General features: G+C 54.0%; 1 protein-coding gene and 1 pseudogene across 3 annotated transcripts in view; one reads left to right on the top strand and one right to left on the bottom strand.

Moving 5' to 3' along the window:
• NEURL1 (neuralized E3 ubiquitin protein ligase 1) overlaps positions 1–26,234 on the bottom strand; it is a 69,895-nt gene that overhangs the window by 28,098 nt on the left and 15,563 nt on the right. Inside the window, exon 1 of one of the 3 annotated variants that reach the window (XM_054581455.1) lies at positions 3,903–4,091. The exons of 1 other annotated variant lie outside the window; for it this stretch is intronic. In XM_054581455.1, the coding sequence (XP_054437430.1) occupies positions 3,903–3,936 (34 nt within the window). In that variant the 5' untranslated portion in view covers positions 3,937–4,091. Of the gene's footprint in view, positions 1–3,440; positions 3,551–3,902; positions 4,092–26,234 lie in introns of those variants that run through there. One more of the 3 variants, XM_054581456.1, reaches the window with a different exon arrangement.
• Positions 8,437–8,927, top strand: LOC129077023 (trafficking protein particle complex subunit 1-like; annotated as a pseudogene).

Below are 26,234 nucleotides of genomic sequence, written 5' to 3'. Positions count from 1 at the left end.
CCCCAGGCCAGGCCTGAACACACAACAGGGAGCATGTCTCAGTCACATGAATCCACACACGGTGCCAACATTGCCTTTAGCTGCCCGTACACAAATCCACACTCACTCGTGTGGACACGCATGCACACATACACACAGCAGGGTGTGCCTAGCAGCAGACAGAAGCACTAGGGGAGTATTCTGTTCCAGGGGCCCCCAGGGCTGAAAAGGCAGAGGATGAAGCCTTGGTCCTTGGAGGCAGCCAGGTAGGTGCACGTGGCGCACACACTCGCAGGCACACGCAGGCCCGGACGCCAGTTTACAGCGCGCTTACCACGTGTCAGGTGCACTGCTGCGTGCCCATTAGCTCGCTCACTCCTCCCTACAGCCTTCAGCACAAACCTTGCCGTCCCCAGTTTACGGAAGGGAGCGCTGAGGCTCAGGCAGGTAAAGGGCCTGGCCAGTAAGCGTGGAACAGGATTCAAACTCTCGCCGAGAGCACCGGCCCACCGGCCCATTCTTCCCCAACCTGCCTGGTCTCAGGCCTCACATCCTCTGAAGTGTTCCCGATGTTCTGTCTCCTCTGCCTCCTCAGGCCACCTGCAGCTCCAACTGCCACGTGGCCCACAGGCCCAGGGCCGGCACCCCACCCCTTTCCCTCTTACACACTGGCTGAGTAGCTGCTGGTGCCCACTGCATGCCAGGCATTCGCTGAGGTAAGAGCCGACAGAGCTGGACCGGCCCGAGCCCTGCCCTCCCAGAGCCCAGGAGTACAAGGGGCGGCAGTGCGCGTGTGCACACGTGTTCACAGACACACCCTCCAGCCCCACCTGGGCCCAAGCCTCCAAAGCTGCTGCTGCCAGGAGACAGACGGCCCTGCCGTGCCAGTCCCAGGCCTCACAGATCCATCTGCCACCCCCTCCCCTGCTGCCTGTCTGAGGACTAAGGAGCCCAAGGAGACGGGGCGTCCGCTGTAGAAGGGCAAGGCCGGGCTCCCTCCTGAGTCGCCGGCCATTTCCTCCCAGGTCACAGCAGGCCCCTCTGCAACAGGACAGCGTGGGAGCCAATCACTCAGGTCCCTGCCCCCAGCACCTAGAGTCTGTCTGCCAGAGACTATCCTGGGGGCGATGTGTGTCTCCGTGCACGTGTGTGCGTCATCCACTCATCACATCAACCCCTGGGTCCCAGGTCACTTCCTTGCCCTGGGGGAGCACTTAAGGAGGAGAAAGGGGGGGGAAGGGGAAGGGAGGGGAGAAGGGGGAGGGGCTCCAGTATTCCAGTCGCCTCTGCTGTGCTCTTCCTAACCCCCACCCTGCCCCCAAGATGGGGGAGCTCTAGGAATCTGCCCGATGAAAGAAGTCAAGCATGTAAGTGCCAAAGCCATTTTCCAAATGGGAATTAATTTCTCCCGTGGGTTCCCTGCCAGGCTGCTCCCAGAGGACACAGGTGCACACACATGGTACACACATGTGCACGTGCGTGACTCACGCAGAAACACGGACATCTATGGAACAACAAGGACATGTCACAGGCACAGAGTCCCATAAAGGCGGCTGCTCAAACATGGGAGTACAGACACGACAACACTCAATCCCTACAGACTATACAGGTAAATACACGTCATGCAGAGGGGCCTAAGACACAGGCGCGCCGTCTGCAGACACCAGAAGCACAGACAGCCAGACATGTCCGCAAACCCCCCTACCCCACAGCATGGGGTCACTCCCTGTCATCTCCCCCTCACCTCTCACTGTGACCCAGCAACCCGGCATCCTCAGCTGAGGAAACCAAAACCCCGAGGCCCACGGGGAGAACACAACCCGAAACGGCGTCCCCGTGTCCTCAGCGGGCAGGCTGTGGGCTGAGAGCCCAAAGGGACAAACCCCTCATCTCTCACTTCCCCCAACTCACCTTCCAGAAGGATGGCAGTGAAACCAGAGCCACTGGAATGTGCAGTGGTCTACCCACGTGGACGTGGGGAGGCCACGTGAGGACGTGCATGCAGGTGTGGGTACAGGCAAACCCCTCTCTCCGCAACCCCCACCTGCTGCCTCCTACTCGTGACAGCAGCTGAGGCAGGGGCAGCGCCAGCTTAGCAGCGACCCAGGCTAGGGGCGGTGGTCCTGGCAAGGGGCTGAGGGCCAAAGCAGATGGGACATAAGCACTCGCCAAGGGCCACCCAGCCCGGATGGCCCAATTCCGAGAGTCCTCAGCACACTTAGGCTGTCCTCTAGTTCCCGGGGCGGGGAGGGAAGGAACATGACCCTGGCCTCAGAATGCCTTCCCAAGGCCTGTGGGTTTTCCCCACGTTAGCTCCTTACATCGGCTCACGGACCCCTCCTCCCAGTTGGCCCGTGAGGAGGCACTATGATTAGCCTCATTGACAGGAGGGAGCCGGGACTCAGGGAGACCCTTGCCTTCACTACAGCACGTCTATCTACTCCAGTGCATGAGCTCTTGACGGCCATATGCCACCTGCAGGGGTGGGTCCTGGAGTCCTCACTCCCCTCTGAAGCCTGTGCTCCAAGGAGGCTGGAGGACAGTGAGCTGCGGCCCAAGCCTGTTCTGAGGGCCTCTCGGTCCTTCCCAGGCCACGGGCTCGCCCCGTCTGACTCCAGTGGAAAATGCCAGTCCGCCTCAGACCTTGTGCCAACGGGCCCCGCTGGGGCCGATGGGCCTGAGAGGAGCCCCCGCCCCACAGACAGGCAGGGCCAGGCCCAGGTCAGCCAGTCCGTCTCGGGCCAAGGCCCAGGCCACGGGTGTTGGCCCTGGCTGGCTCCGGGTTATGTGTCTTGCAGGGCCTTCCATCTGTCACTTAGCCCTCCAGGCCCAGGACAAAATTCATTTCCTTTTAGGAGAGCCAATGATTTGCTTTTCCCATGTCTCCTTCCCTGACTTTTTCTTTTTTAATTACAAATTACTCTCTCCAAGTCCAGAGCCTAGAAGAGGGAAGCCACCTGGTGACCGGTCCTGGCCACAGCTTCCCACTCCGTCTTCCTTCCTGGGCCTTTGCTGGTGCCTCAGCACCCACTGCTCTGCTTGTGGAGGTGGCCCCATCCCCTGCTGCCCTGTCCGGGGAGGGAGGAGGGCCCGGGACGCCCCAAGGTCAGCCCTCGCTGTTCTGGCACCAGGCAGCTTTACAGGAGCCCCGGCTCCTGCGTGCGGTGCCATAGCAGCCATGTTGCTCCCCAGACCGCAGCCCTCAGGCCAGGTGGGTGAGGGGACGGGGACGGGAGCGGGCCAAGCAGAAGCCCTGTGGATGGGGGCCAACCGGTTCTCCTCCCTCCCACCCCTTCACCCGCTTGTCGGGTCTTTCCTTTCTGACCGTGGAGGTGAAGGGTCAGAAGTTCCCTGATCTCCCCAGCAGAGCACACGCAGTGGGGAGCTGTCACTTGCACACATGTGCCTGGGCACCAGCTGGCACAGGCACACACCGGCAGATACCTCTAGCGCACACTTACGAGCAAAGGCATGCACGCACGCTCACGCACACTTGGTGTGCCCACTCGTCTCTCCACTGCTCCATGGTGGGACTCAGCGCATCCCCGGGCCCACACAGGTCCCCAGCTGTCACGCTGCTTGGCCCGAGTCCTGGGAAAGGGGGGTATGGACATCCAGGGCCTCACATCCCACTTGGGGGTTTCTCAGCACCCTGGGGAGGTAAGAGGACAAGGAGACTTTGTGGGGAGACTCAGCTGCTTGACTTTCCACCAGTTGCCAGAGAAAGACCCCCTCTGCCTGCCCTTCCCAACCCCCCTTGCTTTCCTCTACCCCAGTTTCTGCCACCCAGAGGAGACCCCCAAGGAACGAAGAGGCAGGGGATGACTGTACCTTCAAGCCCCCAGTGCCTCTCAGGCCCAGCCTCCCCAGGTGGTCCCCAGGCTGGGGGTGGACGGATCCCCAGGCATCAGCTGGGGCCTTACCGTGGAGGGAGCTCCGAGTGATCTGTCCCCCCATCACAGGCAGCAGGCAGCACAGCCACCTTCGTTTGGCTAGCAGGCCTCGTCACCAAGCTGCCCGGGTGCCGGTTCCCCTCCTCCTGCCCCCTCTCCTCCCCTGCAGCTGGTGGCCCGCATGGCAGTGTGAGCCTGCCCCTCCCACGCTCCCTCCCGCACACACGGCAGGCACTGCCCGCCCAGGCCGGCCACGCTGGCACGCACACCCTTGTGGCCAGGCTCACTGGCTCACTGGCTCACCGGCTCACCGCTGCCTCCCAGCTTCCACCCACTCCCAGAGCCTCCCCCACCTCCCAGCGCTGGTACAGGCAATGGGATCTGTCATGTTTATTTACATAAGGAGGAGGAGACTGGAGGCTTCCTGAAATAGCCAGCTCCGGAAAGCGCTGGAGATGCCCCAGCCTGAGCGCACGCACACACATGCACACACGCACACGCCCCATCACACACCTCACCCCCCCCACACCCTCACCGTTTACTGAGGACTTCCACTGTTCACGTGTCATCGCGCACCTGCTACATGCAGATATCAGGTGAGGCAATGATACCATGGTGGGGACAGCAGATGCTGCCCCTGCCCGCAAGGGGCTTACGGTCCGGCTAGACGGGCTTCATAACAAAAGCTGACCCTGCTTCTATCTTCTTCCAGGCTCTGTTGCAAGTGCTTTAGGAGTATTAACTCCTGTGGTCCCCATGGGCTGAATGATGAGGACACTGTTATTGTTGTTATCAATAGGTACCATTATTATTATTATCTTACAGATGAAAGCACTGAGACAAAGAGGTGACCTGCCCAGAGGGCGGCAGGGCTGGGATAAGAATCCACATTCTACCCCCACAGGAAACTGTCCCTTTGATCATAAACATATGCAAATGCACACAAATATATACAGACCACACCACCCACCTATACCACATCCCATGCATATACACAAACACAGGCTCACAACCACTCACAAGCATTTGTCATTGTACACACTTTGCCTACAGCCCGCCAGACACACACTAACCTGATACGTGCACACCTCGCAATGTACACACTCGGCATGCACACTTTGCCACAGGTCACACAGTCTCTGGGGAAATCTTGAAATGCAGGGCCCAACACCCCACACTCGGGGGAGACGGAGGGGTGCAGACAGAGTGGGCAGAGGGCGGTGGGAAGGCAGGCGCTGGGGCTCTCGGCAGGCACACGGGGAGCCCAGGCACCATCCAAACAGCAGGTGCTGTGCCCTGAGCGCTCACTGCTCACCGGCACCGCGGGTGCTAATTCACACCCTGGCAGCAGGGGCTGCCGGCCAGTCCCTCTTACAGAAAAGACACCAGGGGGCTCTGAGAGGCTCAGGAACTTGCCTACGGTTGACCCAGCAGGTCAGAGGCAGAGGCAGGACTCGAGCCCAGGTCTGTGGGCCAATATCACAGCCCCAGGCTCGCTGCAGGCCGGGACCTCTCCCAGGAAATCTGGACAGCTGCCTCCTCCCAGGCCCTGGCCAGCCCCCAGCCTCTGTCCTCAGGTTAGGGACCTGGGTTCCCAGGGAAAAAACTAGGTAGGGAAGGAAGGCCAGCAGGTGGAGGGGGGAGGGTTGGGGAAGAAGCTGTAAGAAAGGCGGGGGCTGTCCCCTGTCAGATAGACTCAGAGACCTGGGCACTGGGAGGGGCTGTGCTGGGCACATTACACACATTATTTTGTTCAAGCCTCATGACAACCCTGAGACACAGGCTGCATTTTATACCCATTCTGTAGGTGAGGAAGAAGCTGAGGCAAAGAGGCTGCTCTAGAGGCTGTTCCTGCAGCAGCAGAGTCAACCCCCTGACCCTGCTCGCCTTTTGATGCACCTGCCTGGGCCCTTCCCCACCAACCCCTCCAGGGACCAGTCTCGCCTTCCCCAACCCCCCAGCGCTGGTAACATCTCTTCTGAGAAGCACTCTCTGCCAAGGCCCTGGAAACAGAGCAAGTTCCCCTTCTTGGAGGCTGTCTCTCCTCTGAGCCCAAGCTATGCTTCTCCCAACCCCTCGTCCTCTCCGCCCTAGCTGTGGCGTTGTCTGTTTGCCTTGGCCTCTCCCGTGTACATCTCAACCACTCAAGATGACCAACATTTTTTGAGCACCTCCCATGTGCCAAACACTGGGGATGCAATGATGATCAACGACAGATCCTGGCTCCTGTGGACTTCGAGTCCAGAGGAAAACAGACATCTACCAAGGAGTCTCACTAAGGAATATCATCACGTTCTGAAACAAAGGAGCAAGGTTCCGGGGGGCTCCACCTAGGGGTTCCTGGAGAGCAATGGTGAAGGAGAAGCAGTCATGCCTGTGTGCTCTGCAGGGACACTGAGGAGAGAGTGCTCCAGAGAGTGAGTGCAGCATGTGCAAAGGCCCTGGGGCTAGAGAGAGCCCCACACCTCCGAGAAGTAAGGTTGCAGTGGCTGCAGGAGAGACGGCAGGGGGCCCAGGGGAAATGCTCTGGTGGCAAGCCAAGGTGGGCTGGAGACACAGCAGGCAGGCCTCGAAGAGCAGGGTGAAGAACCGGGCCTTTTTTCTGAGAGCAACAGGGAACCCCTGACAGGTTTCAACAGGAAGGCAACAAGACCAGGCTGCGTTTCTGAAAGGTCACCCTGCCATCTGGTGTGGAGAGTGCATGGGAGGAGGCAAAAGAGCCCAGGGGAGAAAGCGGTGGCATCCAGCTGGCCCGGGCCTGAACCTGACTTGCCCACGCTCTCCTCGGGCGCAGCGTCATGCCTGCGCAGAGCAGGCACTCAGAAAATATCTCACAGGTGGGACTGATGGCACAGAATTTTCCAGAAACAGGACTGGGAGAAGTAACCAAGCAGGGATGAGGGCAGGGTGAGGGCTCAGAGAACCAGGAGTCCTTCAGGTGGGCGGCAGCTTCACTCTGGCTGCTTGAGGGACAATGGAGCGGAGGATCGGATGCAGCCTGGGCAGCCCCTGGCCTTCACACCACCACTGCCTGCAGGGCTTTACTGGCAGGGGTCCTTAGGTCCCGTTTTCCATCAGCCACTTCCCCAATTTAAATAGGAAGTGGCAATGTCCTGTGTCTGACAGGTTCCCCGTCACCTTCCCACAGCAGCGTCTGGGCCTCTACAGGTTCTGGGGCAGTCCGACCGCAGCCCTTCTCTGCTTTACTGCGGAATTTCACAAAGCTTCACGGGGCCAAAGAATGCTGTTACTAACAGGGGTGAGAGCACCACTGAACTTCATCGTTTACTCATTCATTCATTCAGTGTTCCCTGAGTGCCAACTCGGGCCCGCTGGTGAGCAAAACCCAACTTCCGCCCTTGGGAAGCCAAGCAGGAGCCATGCTGGGATCAAGGTATGAGGTTCCTTTGGCACTGGTTGAATCATTCCAGTGTCCTGTTCTGTAGAAAAGGAGAAGGATAAAAGGATATAAAAGGGGATGTGAAAGGAGGGAAAGGATGTGAAAGGGAAGTGGAGACTCTATAAGCGAGTCTGTGGGAGAAGCGAGTCTGTGGGAGACGCTGTAAACATTACCCTTTATTGAACACTTAATCACGCACCAGGCACCATGCTAAGTATTGCACACGTATAATCTCACCCAATCCCACAACATCCCTACAGGATTATAATCATGCCCACCCTCCAGGCTACAGAACTGGGGCTCAGAGAGGTTACAGTAAAGGCAAGACAAGCTAGAGTTCGATCCCAGACCTGTCTGACATTAAAACTCACACTCTGGACAGAGAAGGTCAAAGGGCAGGGAACTGCCCTTTGCTTGAGGGAAAGAAGACAAGGGGATATAGGCCTTGTTTTTCAGGAATCAGGAGGGTTCTAGGTAAAAGCAGAGCCTTGGAGTTTTCCAGGGAACAGAGGGTGACATCCCAGGGATGGAGCATAAATGAAGGCAAGGAGACTGGCATAAGGCTGCTCTTCCTGTCTACCAACGGGTGGCCCATCCCGGACATCTTGCAGAAAGCAGACCATCCGTACTACCTCAAAGCCTATGGGAACAAAGCAGGGCTGCGCATGCCCCTGGGGAGCACTTGGTCTGACAGAAACCTTGCAGCCTTCAGAAAAAAACAAACAAACAACCCTCCCTTTCTGGCTACCCACCCCACCCCCCCAGCTGCATCTGCTCTCTGGCCCCATCCAGGGAGCCTCTGCCCCTTGGCTCTCTGAACCCACTCAGCTCCCCAGACCTTCCTGCCACCAGGGTTCTCCTCATCTTCCTGTCGTCTGCCGCCTGCCAGCCCCTCTCCATCTCTCCATCTTGGAGGCCAGCTTGGTCTCAACGGTCTCCTCCCTAAGTCCTTTCACACCCATGTCCGCCGAGGCCCAGCACCTGCAGCCCCAGGCTGAGCCTACCCTCTTAGAACTTAGTCTGGGACAGATCCAGCAACTGCAGAACAGAACACGGAACAAGTTCACTGGACAATAGAAACCATCGGGATTAGAGACACCAAGATCTCTAATCGAGGGAAAGGGACCTCAAGACAGCATTGGGGCCTGGGTGGAGGGACCCAGAATGGAAAACTGGGACCCACGGAGGGTGCGTGCTCCCCGAGCAAGGCTCACAATCTGTGTCCTGCAGGTGACTGTCCATAACCTGACCTGTTTGACCGAAATGGACTGTGGCTGCATTACAGCAAGTGGCGCCGCAAGAAGCAAGCAGGGACCCCCGAAGAAGAGGAGTTCAAGCTCATGTACGGAATGCTCTTCTCTATCCGCTCTTTTGTCAGCAAGATGGCCCCGCTAGACACGAAGGATGGCTTTCTGGCCTTCCAAACGACCTCCACTACTAGGAGACGCCCGCTGGGATCCAGGCTGCTGTGAACACTGACTTGGGCGCGGGACTGTCCGGGGTGTGTGCTGCAACCCCTCTGCAGTGCGCTGTACACGGCGCTGTGGTGGAGACCCCCGCGCCCGCTGGGACAGGCTGCGCAAAGTGAGCTCTGCCGCTCCTGACCGGACCCCTACATCCGCTCTCCGCCCTTTGTCCCTGCCAGCGCTGGCTGAAGGGAGCACCCTAACTCACCCCTCAGGAGGATGTCGGTCTGCCTGCCCCTCCAACCCCTCTAGCCCCCGGGCAGCCCACCCTAGTGCCCCCCACCCGTCACCTCCAAACCAGGCCCTCTCTCCAGTCTTACCCTCTACCAGGTGCCGTGAGAAATACAGAATAAACTTTTTGTCATCGAGAGATAGAGAGAGAGAGAGAGAGAGAGACAGAGAGAGAGACAGAGAGAGAGACAGAGAGAGAGAGAGAGCACGTGCGCGCGTGCGCTGGGTCCAGCCACTGCCTCCATGTGGGCCGAGAAGCCACGTGCCCACTTTACAGGAGAGCAAAGGAGGCCTGGTAAGCTGCAGCTTTTCCCACGGTCACACAGTGGATAGAGGATAAGGAGGATTTGAACTCATTAATGTCCTCTGGTGCTTAACATGACATACAGGTCAGGGCATCAGAGGGCATGGAAGACAAGACTGGACAAGGAGAGGGGACAAGTTCTCTTTATAGGTGGGCAGAGGGGAGTGGCCTCTGGGGAGGTCCATACAGCGAAGTCGGGACGGGAGACGGCCCTGCTGGAGGGGCCGGGAGAGGGCCCCTGGTTGCTGCTGTGTCTTTTTCATCAAGAACAAGCGCTCATTGGATTGATCTGATGAGTCACCTGGCATTTGGAGCTCAAGGCCGACCTGTCCCTGCCCTGTCAGACTGGGCTTGGCGCTGGAGAATGGGGAGCAGGGAGCCCACCCTTCCAAAGCTTCCTGTCATGCCCAGAACCAGGATGAGGGTGGAGGCTGCTGCCTGGAGTCCAGAAGAGACGCGCACGGAGTGAGGACAAAATCACCGAGAGACAGAGCATGCGCTGCTCACTGCAGGGAAACTGGAGCCAGGGAGCCCACAGGGTGTCCTCTGGGGCTGGGACAGGTGCCCCAGCAGTGACAGCTGCCAGCCGCCCGGGATGATGGGACTACAACAGGTGCAGAGGCGGGGGCGGAGACCGAAAGGGAATCTGAGAAAACAGCCTGCAGTTGGGCGCCCCTCCCAGGCCGCGGGCCCAGGGCCAAGCAGCCCTTCCTCAGACCCTCCCGCACGAACACGCCTACTCCTGCTCCCCAGGTCGGGGACTCCACGGGGTCACCGTCCACGACAGGCAGGAAGGACAGAACGAGGAAGAAACCAGGTTTCAGTTCCCAGTACCCGGTGTGCCAGGCAGAGCCCACACCCCCAGGGCCCCCGGCTGGAAGCAAACATTTGTCTTTGACAAGATCTGTGTCTTTGGCCAGAAAGGGTGGACGGATGCGCCCACCCCACCCTCGTGCAGGCTGAGAGCTCTGGCCCGGAGGTCAGGCGGGCAAGCTCTACTGTCACAGGACGCGGCTGGCCACTGAGCTTTGCTGAGGCCCCGGGCTCGGCTCAGCAAGTAACAGTAACTATTGCTGTCCATGTTGCCGTCTAGACTCAGAGACCTGGGAACCCAGGCGGAACCCGCAGGAGCTAAGATCGCTGCCCCAGCCTCAGAGAGGAGCGACCTAGGGTCCAGGGTACGAGTACAGCACTGAGTGTAAGTGCTGCACCAAGGAGGGGCGGGGCGGGGCTCTGAGGGACAGTGGCCACGTCATTGTCATGCTGGCGCCATTTGCTCAGCACCCCTTATCTTACGCCGGTCGTACCCTTCTAGGCTGTGCGTGTGTTATCACACGTGCCTTATAGGCAAATGCCATTCCAGAGCGCTGGGTGCCAGCCCCAGGGGGCAGCCCCAGGTTCTTCTGGGTAAGCAGGGTAAGCATCGCCTCCTGTCGCCTGGGTAGAGCTCTTTTTGTTTGGGGGCAGACTGAATTTTCACTTGAAGCCAGCCCTTGTCTCAACAGTCACAAGTCATAAATGACCTAAATTATAACCTTGCTGAGGAGGGTCAGGCAGGGTGGACCATGAGACATTTAGGGGGCAGGTGAGGTAGAGAGACGAGGGGACCCAAGGTGATGCAGGGGACAGACAGGACACATGTGCTGGAGCAAGACGTGAGCCTTGTCCACCGCCCATCGGAGATGAGTGAACACGCCCGACTGATCCCGCTGGGCAGGCTGGCGTATGGAGAAAGCTGGCAGCTGAGAGCAGGTGACCCGTCCTCTGCCGCCCTCACCCAGCCCCGTCCATCTCCCTCTCTCTCTCCCCCATCTCTCTCTCTCTGCCTCTCTCTCTCACACACACACACACACACACCCATCTGTGTGTGTCTTGGCCAGGACTCCTGGTGCTCACCTCTTCTGCTGCCCAGGCCCCAGGCAGCTGAAACCGCTCCCAGGCTGGGAGCCTCCTGCCCCGCTGCAGCCCACCGTCCCACCTCTGAGGAGTCAGCGCCCTGGGGCTCTCCTGCCTCCTCCCCCCGAGGTCTGGCTGACTGAGGGATGGCAGGGCCCAGGGCCGCCCGACCTGGCTCCCCGCTCTGCCGCTGCCTCCTGCCCACCACTGGGGCCTCTCACTCCAATACTTGGGCTCAGACACTGGGCACTGGGGGACACGAAAGAGTGAGGTGCCGTTCCCGATAGGTCTGGGCTCTAGGGCCGGGGCACTCCCAATAGGGCCCCTGGCAGCCACATCCCAGTGACCCGTCAACACCGTCCACTACACATGGCCCCCTGATGTGTATCTACACAAGATGCTGCCAGGTGGTGGTTCAGAGCAGGCTCTGGAGTCACATGCCCGGGCTCAAACCCCGGTTCTGACACCGAGTCAGCGTCTATCTCCCCTTATGAGAAATGGGCTTGGTGATAACAGTGCCTAATTCACAGGGCTGCTGGGGCGTGGAGCGAGCTCACACACGCCATGTGCTCAGACAGCGCAGGACGCACGGCAAGTGCCGGGTCCGTGGTAGGACTGCTGACGGGACACAGGCCTGACCCTGATACAGAGGCCCGAGCGCTACCTGAGCCCGGGAGCCAGAGCGTTACCCTACACACGAGTCCAAGGGGCAAGGGGGACAATGCAGTGGGGCGCCAGCTGCCAGAGGCCCTGAGACACAAACCTACAGGAGCTCTGGAAAGAGAGAGAGGGTGGCAGGCCCTTTTGGGGGTGGAGGGTGGCGCCGCTTGGCTCTGAGACAGGACCTTCTCACAGAGCAGAAGTGAGTGGCTGACCTGAGATCCAGCCGCTGAACTGTGCCAGCGCTGCACTCTCCACGCTGGGGCCAGGGCCTGCAGCGCGGTGACACTGGCCGTGGGGGCCGCAGAGCCGAGGGGCGGCCCCAGGCACAGAGGCACCTGTGAGTGCTGGGGGCCAGTCGGGGCCTCTCAGGAGAGGCCGCTGGCTGTCATGGCCACGGAGCTGAGGCAGGACCTCTGCGCCCCGCCTGCCACCACACCTCCAGGCCGGGGCCCAGGCCGGGGCCCTGACCCCAACCCCAGGCAATCGCACACTGCGTCACCGGGAAGCCCCACCAACAGGGGTGCCTAGTCCCTGAAGGCCTGGGGACCACGAGCAGGGCCAGGCCAGAGTCTGGGGTCAGCTTGGGTTCCCCCACCTGGCCAGTCACCGTGTCCTCAAATCCACCCCCTGGCTACCCACACAGTTCAGGCTGCCAGCATCATCCCGATCGGGACGGTCCTCACAGCGGCCTTTGGCCTCCCCGCCCCCTTCCCCAGGGCTGCCAGGCTGACCTGCCCGCCTGACAAGGCCGGTGGGTCACCACCCAGCTCAGATACGCCACAGCGGACGCAGTCCACCCTCCTCTGGGGAGCACTCAGGGTCGTCTGGGAACTGGCCTCGGCCTGTGTGTCTGGTCTCACCTCCGACCCCAGGTACGGACGCTGCGTGCCCACAAACCGCGTGTGTCCCAGCACGTGGCCACGCCACACATGTCCACGGCTCTTTGAACCCTGTTCCTCTGCCTGGAATGCCCCCTGCCACGCTGGTCACCCCAAAACTCCTATCTCACCTTCACTGCTCAGCTTGGAGGCATCTTTCTGAGGCCAAGCCAATGCCCAGGGCAGACTAGACCGTCCTTCTCCAGGGCACGTCCAACCCTTTGTGCAGCCCCAGCCCTGCAGTGACGATAAAGGTCCCCTTCCCATCCTGGGAGCAACCTGAGGGCAGACCGATGTCTTTTTAGCTCTGGACCCCCAGCACCTGTCACGGTGGGCGCTGGGTAGTGCTCAAAGCCTATTTTAGGAAGAAAACAAGAAAAGGAGAGAGGAGGTGGGAGGAAGAGAGGCCAGGGCCGATGGTGGGTGGTCCTCACTTGGCCCCCGTCTGCCCTTTCTCCAGGCTCGAGGCCTCAACCTGAGGGCACCCTCCCAGCCATGATGCCCCAGGTCCCTGCGGACCCAGTGGTACCCAAAGGCAACAGACTGCCTCACCCATGACCCGACAGCTTCCTGGGTGGCCCTCCTTGTTCCCTCAGTACTATTGGCAGCACCAGCAATGCTCACTCAGGTAGAAACGGCCAATACGCCCAGGGGCCAGGTGTGCCCCGGAACACTGAGGAAACACAGACCTATCCGACCCTCTTCCCCGGAGTCACCAGGAGAGCACCCACCAGCCCGCAACAGCCCACAGCGGGGGGACGAGGAGGGGACGCTGAAAACATGCACTGGGCTCCCTCCCAGTCTCTCCTGGATTAAGGCAGCAGGGGGAAGAGCCCCTCCAACTCGTCTGCATAAACTATTTATAGCAGCACATTCAAACCCACATCATCCAAGAGGAAAAAAGCCCACTGCAATTGCCTGTGGCTTCCTCGTCTGTCATTGTCCTTTCTCTTTCGTTTTTCATTTTAATGACAGAAAGCTGTGCTCAAGAGAAATCTCTACGCTGGCTGCTCGTGGCAGCACAGAAGCTAAATTCTCCCTCCAAACTGAAGGAGGAGGATGAGCAACTATCCTTCGGGGTTTGGTGGCTTAGAGTTTGCAAAGTCTGCAAGCATCCAAGAGTTCATTCAGTCTTCCCAGGAACTGCCGGAGGGAGCCATTGCCAGCCCCCATTTACAGATGAGAAAACCAAGGCTCAGAGAGGTAACGTGTCTTGCCAATGCCACACAAAACTAGTCAGTAACAGCAATGGACATGTGGCTGACTCCCCTGCATCTGCTGTACTCCAAGGTGGCAGTGGTTCTCTACCTGGGCTGCACCTTAGCGTCACCTAAGACGATAAAACTACAGGTGCCCAGTCTCCATCCAGACCAATTAATACAGAAACTCTGAGTGTGGGTGGGGGCAGGCATGGGTGCATCGAATGTAGTCACATGGCTACACCAAGCTGCAAGGGAAGCTGCATATGTAGTCCTTTCATTGGACACACGCCACTTCAAATAAAAACAGGGCCTCACTCATAATGGTAAGTTTGTTCCATCTGGGAAACATTACAACTGATGCCCACAGCACATGGAAGCTTCAAAGCTGGCGGGGTGTCCCCTGGTGTCCCCACACAGCCTTCGGCTCCCTCCAGCGAAACGGTATGCTCCGCACAACCAGCTGTCCCTTAACTTGTTTATGACGGGTTGGTATTCCAGGAAACAATGTAATTTATTTAACTATTACATATAGAGCATCAAAAAGTCTCTTTTAAAAGAATAAAAAGCCCAGGCTGGTGTGGCTTAGTGGATTGAGTGCCGGCCCACAAAGCAAAGGGTTGCAGGTTTGATTCCTAGCCAGGGCACATGCCTGGGTTGCAGGGCAGATCCCCGGTAGGGGGTGCACAAGAGGCAACCACACACTCATGTTTCTCTCCCTCTCTTTCTCCCTCCTTTCCCTCTCTCTAAAGGTAAATAAATAAAATCAATAAATCTTTAAAAATAATAATAATAATGAATGAAAGAATAAAGGGAGAAAGCCTGCAAAACACATAGGTAATAGAGAATCCAGAACATACAAAGAACTCTCAAAACTCGAGAAAAAGAAAAACCACATAGTCCAATGAAACACAAGTCAATGAGAAAGAAGGAAATCCTGCCATTTGCAACGAGCTGGATGAACACTGACAGCATTATGCTAAGTGAATAAGTCAGGCAGAGAAAGACAAATACCACATGGTATCACTTCTGTGTGGAATCTAAAATAGTCTAACTCAGAGAAACAGAGTAGAGTGGTGGTTACCAGGGCTTCGGAGTCAGGGAAAATGGGAAGATGCTGGTCAAAGGGTATAAACTTCCAGTTATGAGATTAAAAAGGCTGGAGACCTAATGTACACATGGTGAGTACAGCTAACAATACCGAATCGTATACTTGAATGTTGCCAAGAGAGTATACTGATCTGAAGTGTTCTCACTACAAAAAAAGAAAAGGAAACATTGTGCAATATAAAAATGTAGCAAATCAATGTATCCTACCTCATAAACTTACCCAATGTTATATGTCAATTATATCTCCATAAAGCTGGACAAAATTAATCAGCAAAAATTTCAACAAACATTTCACCAAAGTAGACACACAGATGGAAAATAAGCACATAAAAATGCTCAATATCATTAGTCATTAGGGAAATGCAAATTAAAACCATAATGAGATACTGCTACACACCAATTAAAATAGCCAAAATCAAAATGACTGACCATACCAAACATTGGTGACAATGCAGGGAAATCAGAACTCTCATTTTCTGCTACTGAAAATGTTAAATGATACAATCATTTTAGAAAAGTTTGTCAGTTTCTTTAAACATTAAACATGTACCTACCATATGATCCAGTCATTCCAATTTCTAAGTATTTACCTAAAAGAAAAGGAAATCCATGTCCATCCACAAACTTGTATACAAATGCTCTAAGCAACTTTATCGGTAATAGTGTACAACTAAAACCAACCCAGACGTCCGTCAACAAGAGGACAGATAAACAAATCCTACATCTATATCAAGAGGACAGATAAACAAATCATACATCTATATCATGCAATACTAAGTGATAAAAAGGAATGAATTATTAACAGGCACCACAACCTGAATGAATCTCAAAATAAATATACTGAGTGGAAGAAGCCAGAGGAAAAAGAGTACTTTCTGCGTGATTCCATGTGTATAGAACTCTAAAAATGCAAGCTAACCTGCCGTGACAGAAAGCAGATCGGTGGTTATTTGAGGGCAGGGGCTGGGAGAGGAAGGAGTAGGAAAGAGGGACTGCTAAAAGCAAAGGACATTTTTGTGGGTGACATAGGTGTTCACTAACTTGCCAGTGCTGATGATCTCACAGATGTATACATAGATCAAAACACGTTAAATGTATATTATAAACTGTGCAGTATATTGTATGCCAATTATACTTTCATAAGCTATTTTTTAAAAAAACATTAATTATGGGTGAGAAAGGAAGGAATAGAGAAAGAAATAGTCATTTCTGTAAAAATTGAGTTGATCTTGTTATTCAAAAAATTAAAAATAGAATTACCATGTGATTCAACAATTCTATTTTAGGGTATATACCCAAAAGAATCAAAGGCAAGGTCTCAAACAGGTATTTAACGTACACCTATGTTTACGCCAGCATTATTTACAATAGCCAAAAGATAGAAACAAAGCAAGTGTCCATCAACAGATGAATGGATAACAAAATGTGGTATGTAATACAATGGAATATTATTCAGTTTTAAAAAAGAAGAGACTTCTGCCCTGATTGGTGTGGCTCAGTTAGATGGATGTTGCCCCACAAACCATAAGGTCACCAGTTCAATTCCCGGTCAGGGCACATGCCTGGGTTGTGGGTTTCGTCCTCTGTCAGGGCACATATGAGAGGCAACTGATTGATGTTTCTCAACCTTCTTTCTCCCTCCATTCTTCTCTCTTTATAAATTAATAAAAGAAAAAAAATTTTAAACAAAAAAGGAAAAAAAGCCCTGGCTGGTGTGGCTCAGTAGATTGAGTGTGAGCCTGTGAACCGAAAGGTAGCCGGTTCGATTCCCAGTCAGGGCACATGCCTGGGCTGCAGGCCAGGTCCCCATTTAGGGGTGTGTGAGAGACAACCATTCGATGATCTCTTGCACATCAATGTTTCTCTCCCTCTCTTTCTCTTCTTTTCCTCTCTCTCTAAAAATAAATAAATAAAATCTAAAAAATAGAAATAAAAAAAGGAAGAAAATTCTGATACATGCTACAACATAGATGAACCTTAAGGACACTATGCTAAGTGAAATAAGTCAATCACAGAAGGACAAATACTGTATGGTTCCACTTACATGAGATACCTAGGGGACTCAAATTCATGGAGACAAACAGTAGAATTGTGGCTGCCAAGGCTGGAAGCAGGGGAATGAGGAGTTATTGTTTAATGGTGCAGAGTTTCATTTTGGGAAAATGAACAATGTTCTGGAGATGGATGGTGGTTGATGGGTGCAAAAACAATGTGAATGTACTGTACTTAACACCTGTAAGCTGTACACCAAATGGTTAAGATGGTAAAGTTTACATTATGTCTATTTTATCACAATTATTTTAAAAATAAAAATACACTCAGTTGACTGCTTTGAAAGGGTCATTAAAGGCTGCACCCTCAAATGCTGCCAAATTACACATGGGCAAGACAACTTCAAAATGCTCTCCAAAAAAGAAGTTAAAAGAACAACCCCACTTACGATGTCATCAAAAATAACAAAATACTTAGGGATAAGTTTAACCAAGGAGGTGAAAGATCTGTGCACTGAAAACTATAAAATGCCAATGAAAGAAACTGAAGAAGACACAAATAAATGGAAAGATAGCTTGTATTCGTGGGTTGGAAGAATTCATATTGTTAAAGCGTTCATGTTACCCAAAGCTGTCTACAGATTCAAATGCAATCCCTATCACAAGTCCATTGGCATTCTTCACAGAAATAGAAAAACAATTCTAAAATTTATATGATCTATAAAAAACCCTGAAAAGCCAAAGCAATCTTGAGAAAGAAAAGTAAAAGCTGGAGGTATAGCACTGCTTGATTTCAAACTATAACAAAGCTATAATAATCAGAAGAATATGGTAGTAGCTTAAAAACAGACATGTAGATCAATGGAACAAAATACAGAGCTCATAAATAAGCCCAAGTATTTATGGTCAACTGATCTTTGGCAACGGTGCCAAGAACATGAAACGGGGAAAGGATGGTTTCTTCAATAAGTGGTACGAGGAAAACTTATTCACATGAAATTGGGCTCCTATCTCACACTGTATACAAAAATTAACTCCAAATGGATTAAACAAACATAAGACCTGACACTGTAAAACTACTGGACAAAAAGAGAGGAAAAAACCTTGATAGTGGTCTTCACAATTTTTGGGGGGTGCAGATATGTCCCAAAAGCACAGGCAACATAAGCAAAAGTGGACAAATGCGATTGCATCGAACTCAGAAACTTCTGCACAGCCAAGGAAGCAAACAACGGAACAAAGAGACAGCCTATGGAATGAGAGAAAATATTTGCAAACCACATCTGATAAGGGGTTAATATCCAAAATATGTAAGAAACTTAACTCAATAGCAAATAATAACAACCCAATTTTTTAAATGGGCAAAGGACCTAAATAGACATTTTCCCAAAGAAGACATACAAATGGCTGCAAAGACTATGGAAAGATGTTCAATATGATTAATCATCTAGAAAATGCAAATTAAAACCACAGGGAGATATCAGTTCACATGTGTCAAATGTCCATCATCAAAAAGATAAGATAGAAGGGCTGGTGAGGATGTGGAGGAAGGGGAACACTTGCACACACTGTTGGCGGGAATATAAATTGGTACAGCCACCATGGGACAACAGCACAGAGCTTCCTCAAAAAATTAAACATGGAACTACCATACAATCCAGCAATCCCACTTCGGAGTATACAGCCAAAGGAAATGGAATCAGTATCTTAAAGAGATACAGGCACCCCATGTTCACTGCAGCATTATTCACAATAGCCAAGATATGGAAACAACCTAAGTGTCCATCTACGGATAAATGGATAGAGAAAATGTAGTATATATACACAATGGAATATTATTGCACCTTAAAAAAGAAGGAAATCCTGCCATTTGAGACAACATGGAGGAACCTAGAGGTCATCATGCTAAGTACAACAAGCCAGAGAAAGACACATCCTGCATAACTTCACCTATATGTGAAATGTAAAAAAGTCAAACTCATAAAAGCAGAGAGTAGAATAGTGGTTGCCAGGGGCTGAGGGGTGGGGAAGATGAGGAGATGTTGGTCAAAGGGCATATGACTCTTACAGTAATTTAAGCAATAAACTGTTATTAAAGCATCTGTTGCTGGTGGTGGCAATGGTTTAAAATGATGACAAAAATAATGAGGAGGATGCAGTGTGATTTCTGAGACAGGAGGTCCAAAACCACACACAGGCTTAAAGAGGATTTGTGGGTCTTCTAGGTAAACCATTAAGGACTTCCTTAACCTCTGTAGTGGGGATCCAGACCCAAACAGCCCCCAGAGGCTTAAGGGGTGGAGCTCTGGAACTGAGTCCCGGGGGCCCCCAGCAAGGCAAGTGAATCCAGGATTTGTACAGATTCCACCCATTTTTATTCTGTACTTTTGGCTACCTAGCTCTGTTCTGGGTGCTGACAAGAAGAATTAAGAGAAGGGAACAGGAATTTAACCTTTACTAAGCACCAGGTACAACCACTGGCTATTACAGAGCAAGGACCTCATTCCTTCCTCAATACAACTTGTCAAAGCAGGGATTTGACCCTTGAAGACCACCCTCTCTTTTGGGAGGGGCAGGGATATAAAAGTTCATTTTAAAGTTTAAAGTATAAAAGCAATACGTGCTTATTATTATTTTTTTAATCTTTAAAAAGTAGTACCAACTAGTATGGATCAAGCCCCAGAAGAGAGTGTTGTTCCCCAAATATCTGTATCGCCCACTCCCCCACCTCTCTCTGGTCATTTTCAAATGCTCTCGGGCCTTCCCTGGCCAACCTGTTTATAAATGTAAACATCCATTGATTCCCCGCCCCCCCGCCCCCACCCCCATAATCCGTAGCCCTGCCACACCCCATGATTTGCTTGTGTTCATAGCACTTATCACCATCTGACATCCCATATGGCACCTTTTTTTTTTCTAAGTCTGTCTCTCCTCATAAGAATGTAACTCCACCAGACAGGGTATTTGTTCACTGCTTTATTCTAGTTGCCTAGAAAAGTGTTTGGCACTTAGTAGGCTCTGAATAAATGTTAGTTAGAAAGGAGGGGAGGGCAGGGGAGAGGAGGGGGAGGAGAGGAGGGAGAAATAAAAAAATATATAAGATTCTAAACAAATAGGATCATACCATGCACACTATGCGTATCATGCAATTTGCTTTTTTCTCTTAAAATATGGTAGACATTTTTGTCACAGTACTTCATAATACTGGAAGTATTTCTGTGCGTGGAGGGGCCATCATTGACTTAAATCACTCCTTCCTGGAAAACCTGTATAGGCAGTAAGTGGGGAAAGGGCCACAAGAAGGTGCTCCCCATGGCATCAGGGAGTAAGCCTTCCCCAAATTCAATCTATGACATCAGCTGACCATGGATCAAAGCAACAGTGTTACCCTCAAGAAATGAAATGGCCCCAGACCGGCTAGGACTTACAAAAGACCCGACTGGTGGTATTAACAAACCTAAAGATGTGTTGATTGGACGCCAAGGAATCAGGGAAAAAGGGGTGACACTGAGGCCCATGAGAGCAAAACCAGGGAGATGATGCCCTGCTAGGCTGGCCCAAGTGTTGGGTTCACCTGGCAGGCATTTCCCTGTTGGTGAAGTGGCTTGTGCAGGGTTCAGAAGGCATTAAACCCTCAGCTGTGTCCCCAGCTCCCTGGCTGGATATCAGGTTCTTCCAGCACTGGAGCAGCGTCTTGCATGGGGAGAAGGTACCAACAGCCAATACTCTGTCCAGTAAGTCTCTCCCTGAGAAGCAGTAAATTGACTTCTGATTTGATTCATGAGTTTTTGTGGACTTGATTAGACAAGCCAGGAGCCCCCAGTTCTATCAATCCAGATACTGTACCTCAGAGACGGAAATTTGGGGCCAGCTGTGCCTGGGGCCGGACGCTGGGCAGGTGAGCACCCCCACCGAGCTGAGCCACCTGTGCGGTCAGCAGCGCGCCCTGTGCTATCGCTCGCCATCTTAAACTTCTCATAATGAACAAGAAACTCCTACTGTTTACTGAGCTCTCACTACGGAACAGGTCCTGAGCCACAGGCTCTACAGCGATGACCTCACCCAACGCACAGGACGGCCCTGTCAGGTGGGGAATAGTATGCCTACTTACTGATAAAGACACTGAGATTTGGAAAAACAAGGGACTTGCCCAAGTTCAAGATCAACGAGTCAAGATTTAAACCCAGATCTGACTGACCCCCAGGTGAGCATTTCACCATGAGGGGGTCCGGGGACCCCTCACACCAGCATTGCCTGAAATTGTTTTTTAAAAGGGCAGATCCCAAGAACTCACCCCCAGATTGACTAAAACCAGATTATCTAGAGGGGGGCCCAGGAACCTGTATTTTTACAAGCTTTCCGCAATCCACAGGCCCATTAAGGTCTGAGAACCACCACTCTACGCCATCTTCTGACCTCTAAACTCCATTCCCGTGGCCTCCCTTGGCCTCTCTGGCCCCTGCCCTTTCTTGGCCCTCCTTGTACGCTTCCGATGACTCCTTCCCAGTTTCATTCTGTCCACCCTGGGACCCTTCATTCACTCTCAAGGTCTAAGTGCTGACAACCGTGACCTCTACCCTGAGATCTGAGCTCACTCCAGGCCTTGACAACCCAGCCTCTCCCCCCAGAATGTCTCAGGGCTCCTCTGACATGTCCCAAAACCCAACCCACCATCTGTCGCTCCAACCGCCTCTCCTGTTTGGGGCCCCAATGGAATCGCCATCCTCCCAGGCACCTGAATAATCTGGGCACCAGCTTGGATTCGTCCCTCTCCCTTACCATTCCTCCAGTCATTGAGCAGTGCTTCCAAGCGCCCCTCCTCAATGTCTCCAATGTGTCCCTTCCTCTCTTTCCCCAAAATTATAGTTCAGGCTTTGGCATCGTTCCCCCAGACAGCCACACTCCCAATATAACCGGTCTCCCTGATCCATCCGTAAAGCACACCTAAGACCTTCAATGGCTCCCACTGCCCCAAAATACCCAGGGCCAGTGTGGACGCTGATCCGTATATCATCTCCTTCCACTTCTAATGTTGCGTTTAATGTTTCACTAGGTGGCGGTTTTCTCTTGGCAACGAGGTGATCTTTCGTAAATGAAGCCTCCCGAAGCGTGAAGAGGCAGGCGACTAATGCACCTTTATCAGCAGCCTTGGATACTAGTGCTAGCACAGCTGCTAGCAGAGCAGTGAATGGAATATTCACACAGCGATGTCGCCTGCCCTCACGTCCCCGGCACTGGGGGGCTCCCAGTTAGGATTTCTCAGGCCTGCACTTTCTAATGTCCCTTCCCTTCTGCAGGCTCAGGAATGCCTACCCTGGTCAGTACAGCTTCCTATGTCCCAGCTGGGTGTTCTCTGTGAAAAGAACGAGTGAATAAATGAGAAAAAGAAATTTTAATGTTAAATGGGAACTTCCTCTAGAGAGATTATCTAACCAAGTACTTGACGTAATCGGAGTAGGGGCCGGGGATAGAGCAAAGGAAACAGGGCCACAGAGCGCCCACGGAGGGCCTGGGGGAGCCTGCCTGCTTCCCGCCCCCACGCCCCACTGTGTTATCGGAACCCAGGCACAGACATTTTGGATACATGACTTGATGTCATCCTTGCATACACCCTCCCTGCTCCCTCTAGAGCCCCAGGTTTTGGTACCTACGCAGTGAGCTGCGTCACACAGCCCACCATAGGTGCCCACTATGCTCCCTGACCTCGGGGCATCCGATACCCACCCTAAGGGGTGTGCAAAGAAAGGTCAAGCCTCTAGGGCAGGTGGGATAGAAGGCACTTCAGATACAAAGTCACAGTGACAGCAGCAGAGCCGGGGCCAGAACCCACCTCTCCTGGACCCCTCAGCCACCTCTCCCTTTCCTGTGACCACCCCCTTCCTTTCTTCCCCTGCCTCCCCTCCCAAGCCCCCTCCTCTCAGTTCACTGCCCCAGGCCTGTGTGCTGAGCCCCAGCGCCCACACCCCAACTCCCAGCCCCGCTCCCACCAGCTCCCAGGCCAGAGGCGCCCTGCTATGGCAGCGACCTGAGAGCCAGGGAGCTGGGGACCTCTAGGGCCCAAGAGGCTCAACTTGCCCCATAACTCTGGGCAGGGCCCTTCTCTTTGAGCCTCTGTTTTTCCCCCGTAAAAGGACAAAGCTGGACAACATGACTTCAGGCCCTCTCAGTCCCTGAGGTACTGATATGGCTGGTGTCCTCAGGCCAGCTTCTGTGTCACACACACCTTCGTGACCTTTGGAGGGGCCCTTCAGGCCACACCCTGGGGAGGGGGTTTAGCGGGGCCTCCCTGGAGCCCCCCTGTCTCTCAGTGAAAAACAATGAATCTCATTCCAAATAAGGGAACTTACAGCACAGTCCCTGCCCCGGCCCAGTTCCGGCTGGTTTATGTTAGCTGGACAAGACTAAACAGACCTTCACATTCTCAGTATTAAGCACGAAAAGTGAAAAAATGACTGTGCCTCTTGGGGCCTGGAGCAAGGGAGAGGTCAACGCGCCCCAGGCCCCTCCAGAGCTCGGCACACCTGGGGGGCGCCTGGCTCCTGGAGTCAGGGGTGTTGGAGGAGAGGCAGCGATGGGGGGCAGCCCTGGGGTAACTGCGCCCTGGGGCACAGGGCCTGGGGGGAGAGGGGTCAGCGGCGGTCCCTTGAGTCTGCAGAGGCAGGAATGTGAAGGGGGACCAGGCAATGAGAACGTGAAGAGCGAAATGCAGAGGAGTAGTGAAGCAGCCAGGGACAAGAAGACCCTAGAAGATTCCTTCTTAACACCCTACCTGTCAGACTCTGAGGCCAGGAGCGGGGGGGGGGGGGGGGGGAATCCAGCACTTTCTGGACAATAGGGCTCCTGTTCCCACCTGCCTCCTGCAGTGTGAACACCAAACACCTGAGATAAGAATTTAATTATTTACGAAACAGAGAAGCGAAGCAAGACTGCCTTCCTGTTTTCCCACACAGGTCCCCTCCAGCCGTGCCTGCCTTCCAGCCTAACCCTGCAGGCCCTGCTTCTGCATCCCTCCCTCACTTGACCCACGTCCCTCCACAACATTCTTTGCCACGGTGGTTTCACAACCCTCAGTGACAAGCATCACAGCTCCCACCTTAGAAGAGTGACATGACCTGCCCAAGGTCACCCGTGTGTGGATGGGAGAGGTAGGATCAGCGGCACCCACAGCTTTTGAATCTGTGTCAGGCCTGACAGCGAAAGCCCCTGCACCCCCAGCCTGCGCTGTCCCTGGCCAGCCCAGCCTTAGTGCAAGCACAGGCGGCTCCACCTCCTCCGTCTGTCCCTGCACCCCCAAGAGGATGCCCATCTATATCTATCCAAACTTCCCTACCATTCAGTTAAGCCAGTCCCTCCTCCTGGGAGCCCTCCCTGACTGCATTCAGCCTAACGACCACCCTCCTCCCCTCCAACCTCGCTGGGCCCCAGCTTTCAGCACCACAAGTGCTATGAGGGCAGGGGCATGTCTGTCCCCAGAGGCCAGCACAGGCCTGGCGCCCGGGAGGCACCCGAGGAACATCTGCGCCATCAGGAAGTGAATGAGTGGACCAGCGGTTCCCCGCTGCTCTCACCTCCTTTTGTCTAGGCTCCAGGGCCTGGTATTCAGGAAATGCCATTTCAACAAAGAACAGAACACAGGCTGTAGCAGCCCTGAGGGCCTGTGGGAGAAAAGTTTGACTTCCCAGAATCAGCCTATTTTTGCATTCATCTCAGAATATTTGTCAAGTGACTGATGGGAGTGAGGCAATGGTGAGCAAGCCAGGCAGTCGAAGGTCCTGACAGGTAAACAGGCCCCGACAACCGCTGTGATCAGTGAGTGCTACGCGAAGAGCACAGGGTGGAGGCGGGAGAGGACGTAGGCCACCTAACCTAGCCGGGTGGTCCGGGAAGGCTTCCTGGTGGAAGTGATGTCTAAGCCGAGACTTGAAGGTTGTACAATAATAACTAGTATTTATTACTAGTCAAGCATTGTCTCCAAGAAGGAATTAGGGTATGGAGAAGGTAGCTTCCGGCTCCAGGAGGCACAGGTAGCAAAGACGAAGTCTGACTCCAGAGCTCACGCTTCAACCGCAGTGCTTTCCACCCTGCCTGTCTTTCCTCCTCCCTCCTCACACCTGAGGCACGACTGGCTGGGCGGGTCCCCCCAGGTGCCCTTGGGGAACTCCAGAGGCCTGCTGGGCAACACCAGAGTTCAACACCTGGGATGGGTTTCCACAGCCCAATAGGACCTCCAGGTCTCTCAGTTTCCCCGTACACCTTGGCCAGACCCAGAGAGTGGGGCTTGGGGGTCCCTGGAGACCCAGTCAGAGCCACTCTACATCCTGGGACAGAAAACTCCCCCATCTCCAAGGGTGCTGTGTGTCCTGAGTCACAGGGAAGGGGCTCTGTCACAAAGGAGAAGTTCTGGAACATTAGGAAATCGCCCCTGAGCTGGAAACCCCTGCACAGCCCCACGCTGACAGCTCTGCATCATTCACTGCTGTCCCCTGTGTGGGGAGGAAAGAGGAACATCCCCCTGCAGTGGGCTTGAGTCAGGAGTAAGAGGCCACGAGGCAGGAGCGCCACCCACTCAAGGCCCCACAGGCAGCTGCGTGACCCTATGCAAGTGGGCACAGGCAACACTGAGGATGCCCTGAAAATGTCCACGCAACTGCACCTCAGGTTGCTCCTCCAGGCAACAGGCCCAACACCCTCTGTCTCAGCAGACTCTGGGAGATCTGGAGCAAAATCCAGGGCCGCGGGTACGGAGGGCTTCACAGAGCAAAAAAGCCCGGGATGAATGGAATGGAATTTCTTCTTCCCAGCAACCTTGGCTCTCAAAGAGGGGGCTCCACGCTGAGGTAAAGGGTGGAAGAAACAGAAGAGGGGAGTAGGCCAGCGGCCCTCTACAGAGGCAGATGTTTCTCAGCTGCGTACCAACCAGGCTGGGGGCCAGAAGGCACGACAATTGCCCTGCATCCCGGCCGCTCTGCAGAGCAGAGAGCCAGGGCCCTTCAGATCGTGGTTACAGCATGTCCACACCCGCCGCCTGGACCATGTGCACGCTGGCCCACCAGCGGAGGAAGCTGTTGGCCAGGCCCGGCCCAGCTCCCGCCAGCCGGAGCCACATGCCAAGCCCCAGGGACCCAGATTTAACACGTCCCACTCAGTGCGTGCTCCCTGCCCTCAGGGGCCCCTCAGCACAAGTTAAGATCCGACTGGCACTAATTGGACCAAGCTGGCAGTGC

Source organism: Pteronotus mesoamericanus, unplaced genomic scaffold (assembly GCF_021234165.1).
Source record: "Pteronotus mesoamericanus isolate MK-2021 breed Mesoamerican mustached bat unplaced genomic scaffold, CSHL_Meso_final contig_657, whole genome shotgun sequence".
NCBI lineage: Eukaryota > Metazoa > Chordata > Mammalia > Chiroptera > Mormoopidae > Pteronotus > Pteronotus mesoamericanus.
This window is presented reverse-complemented; position numbering and strand designations above follow the sequence as displayed.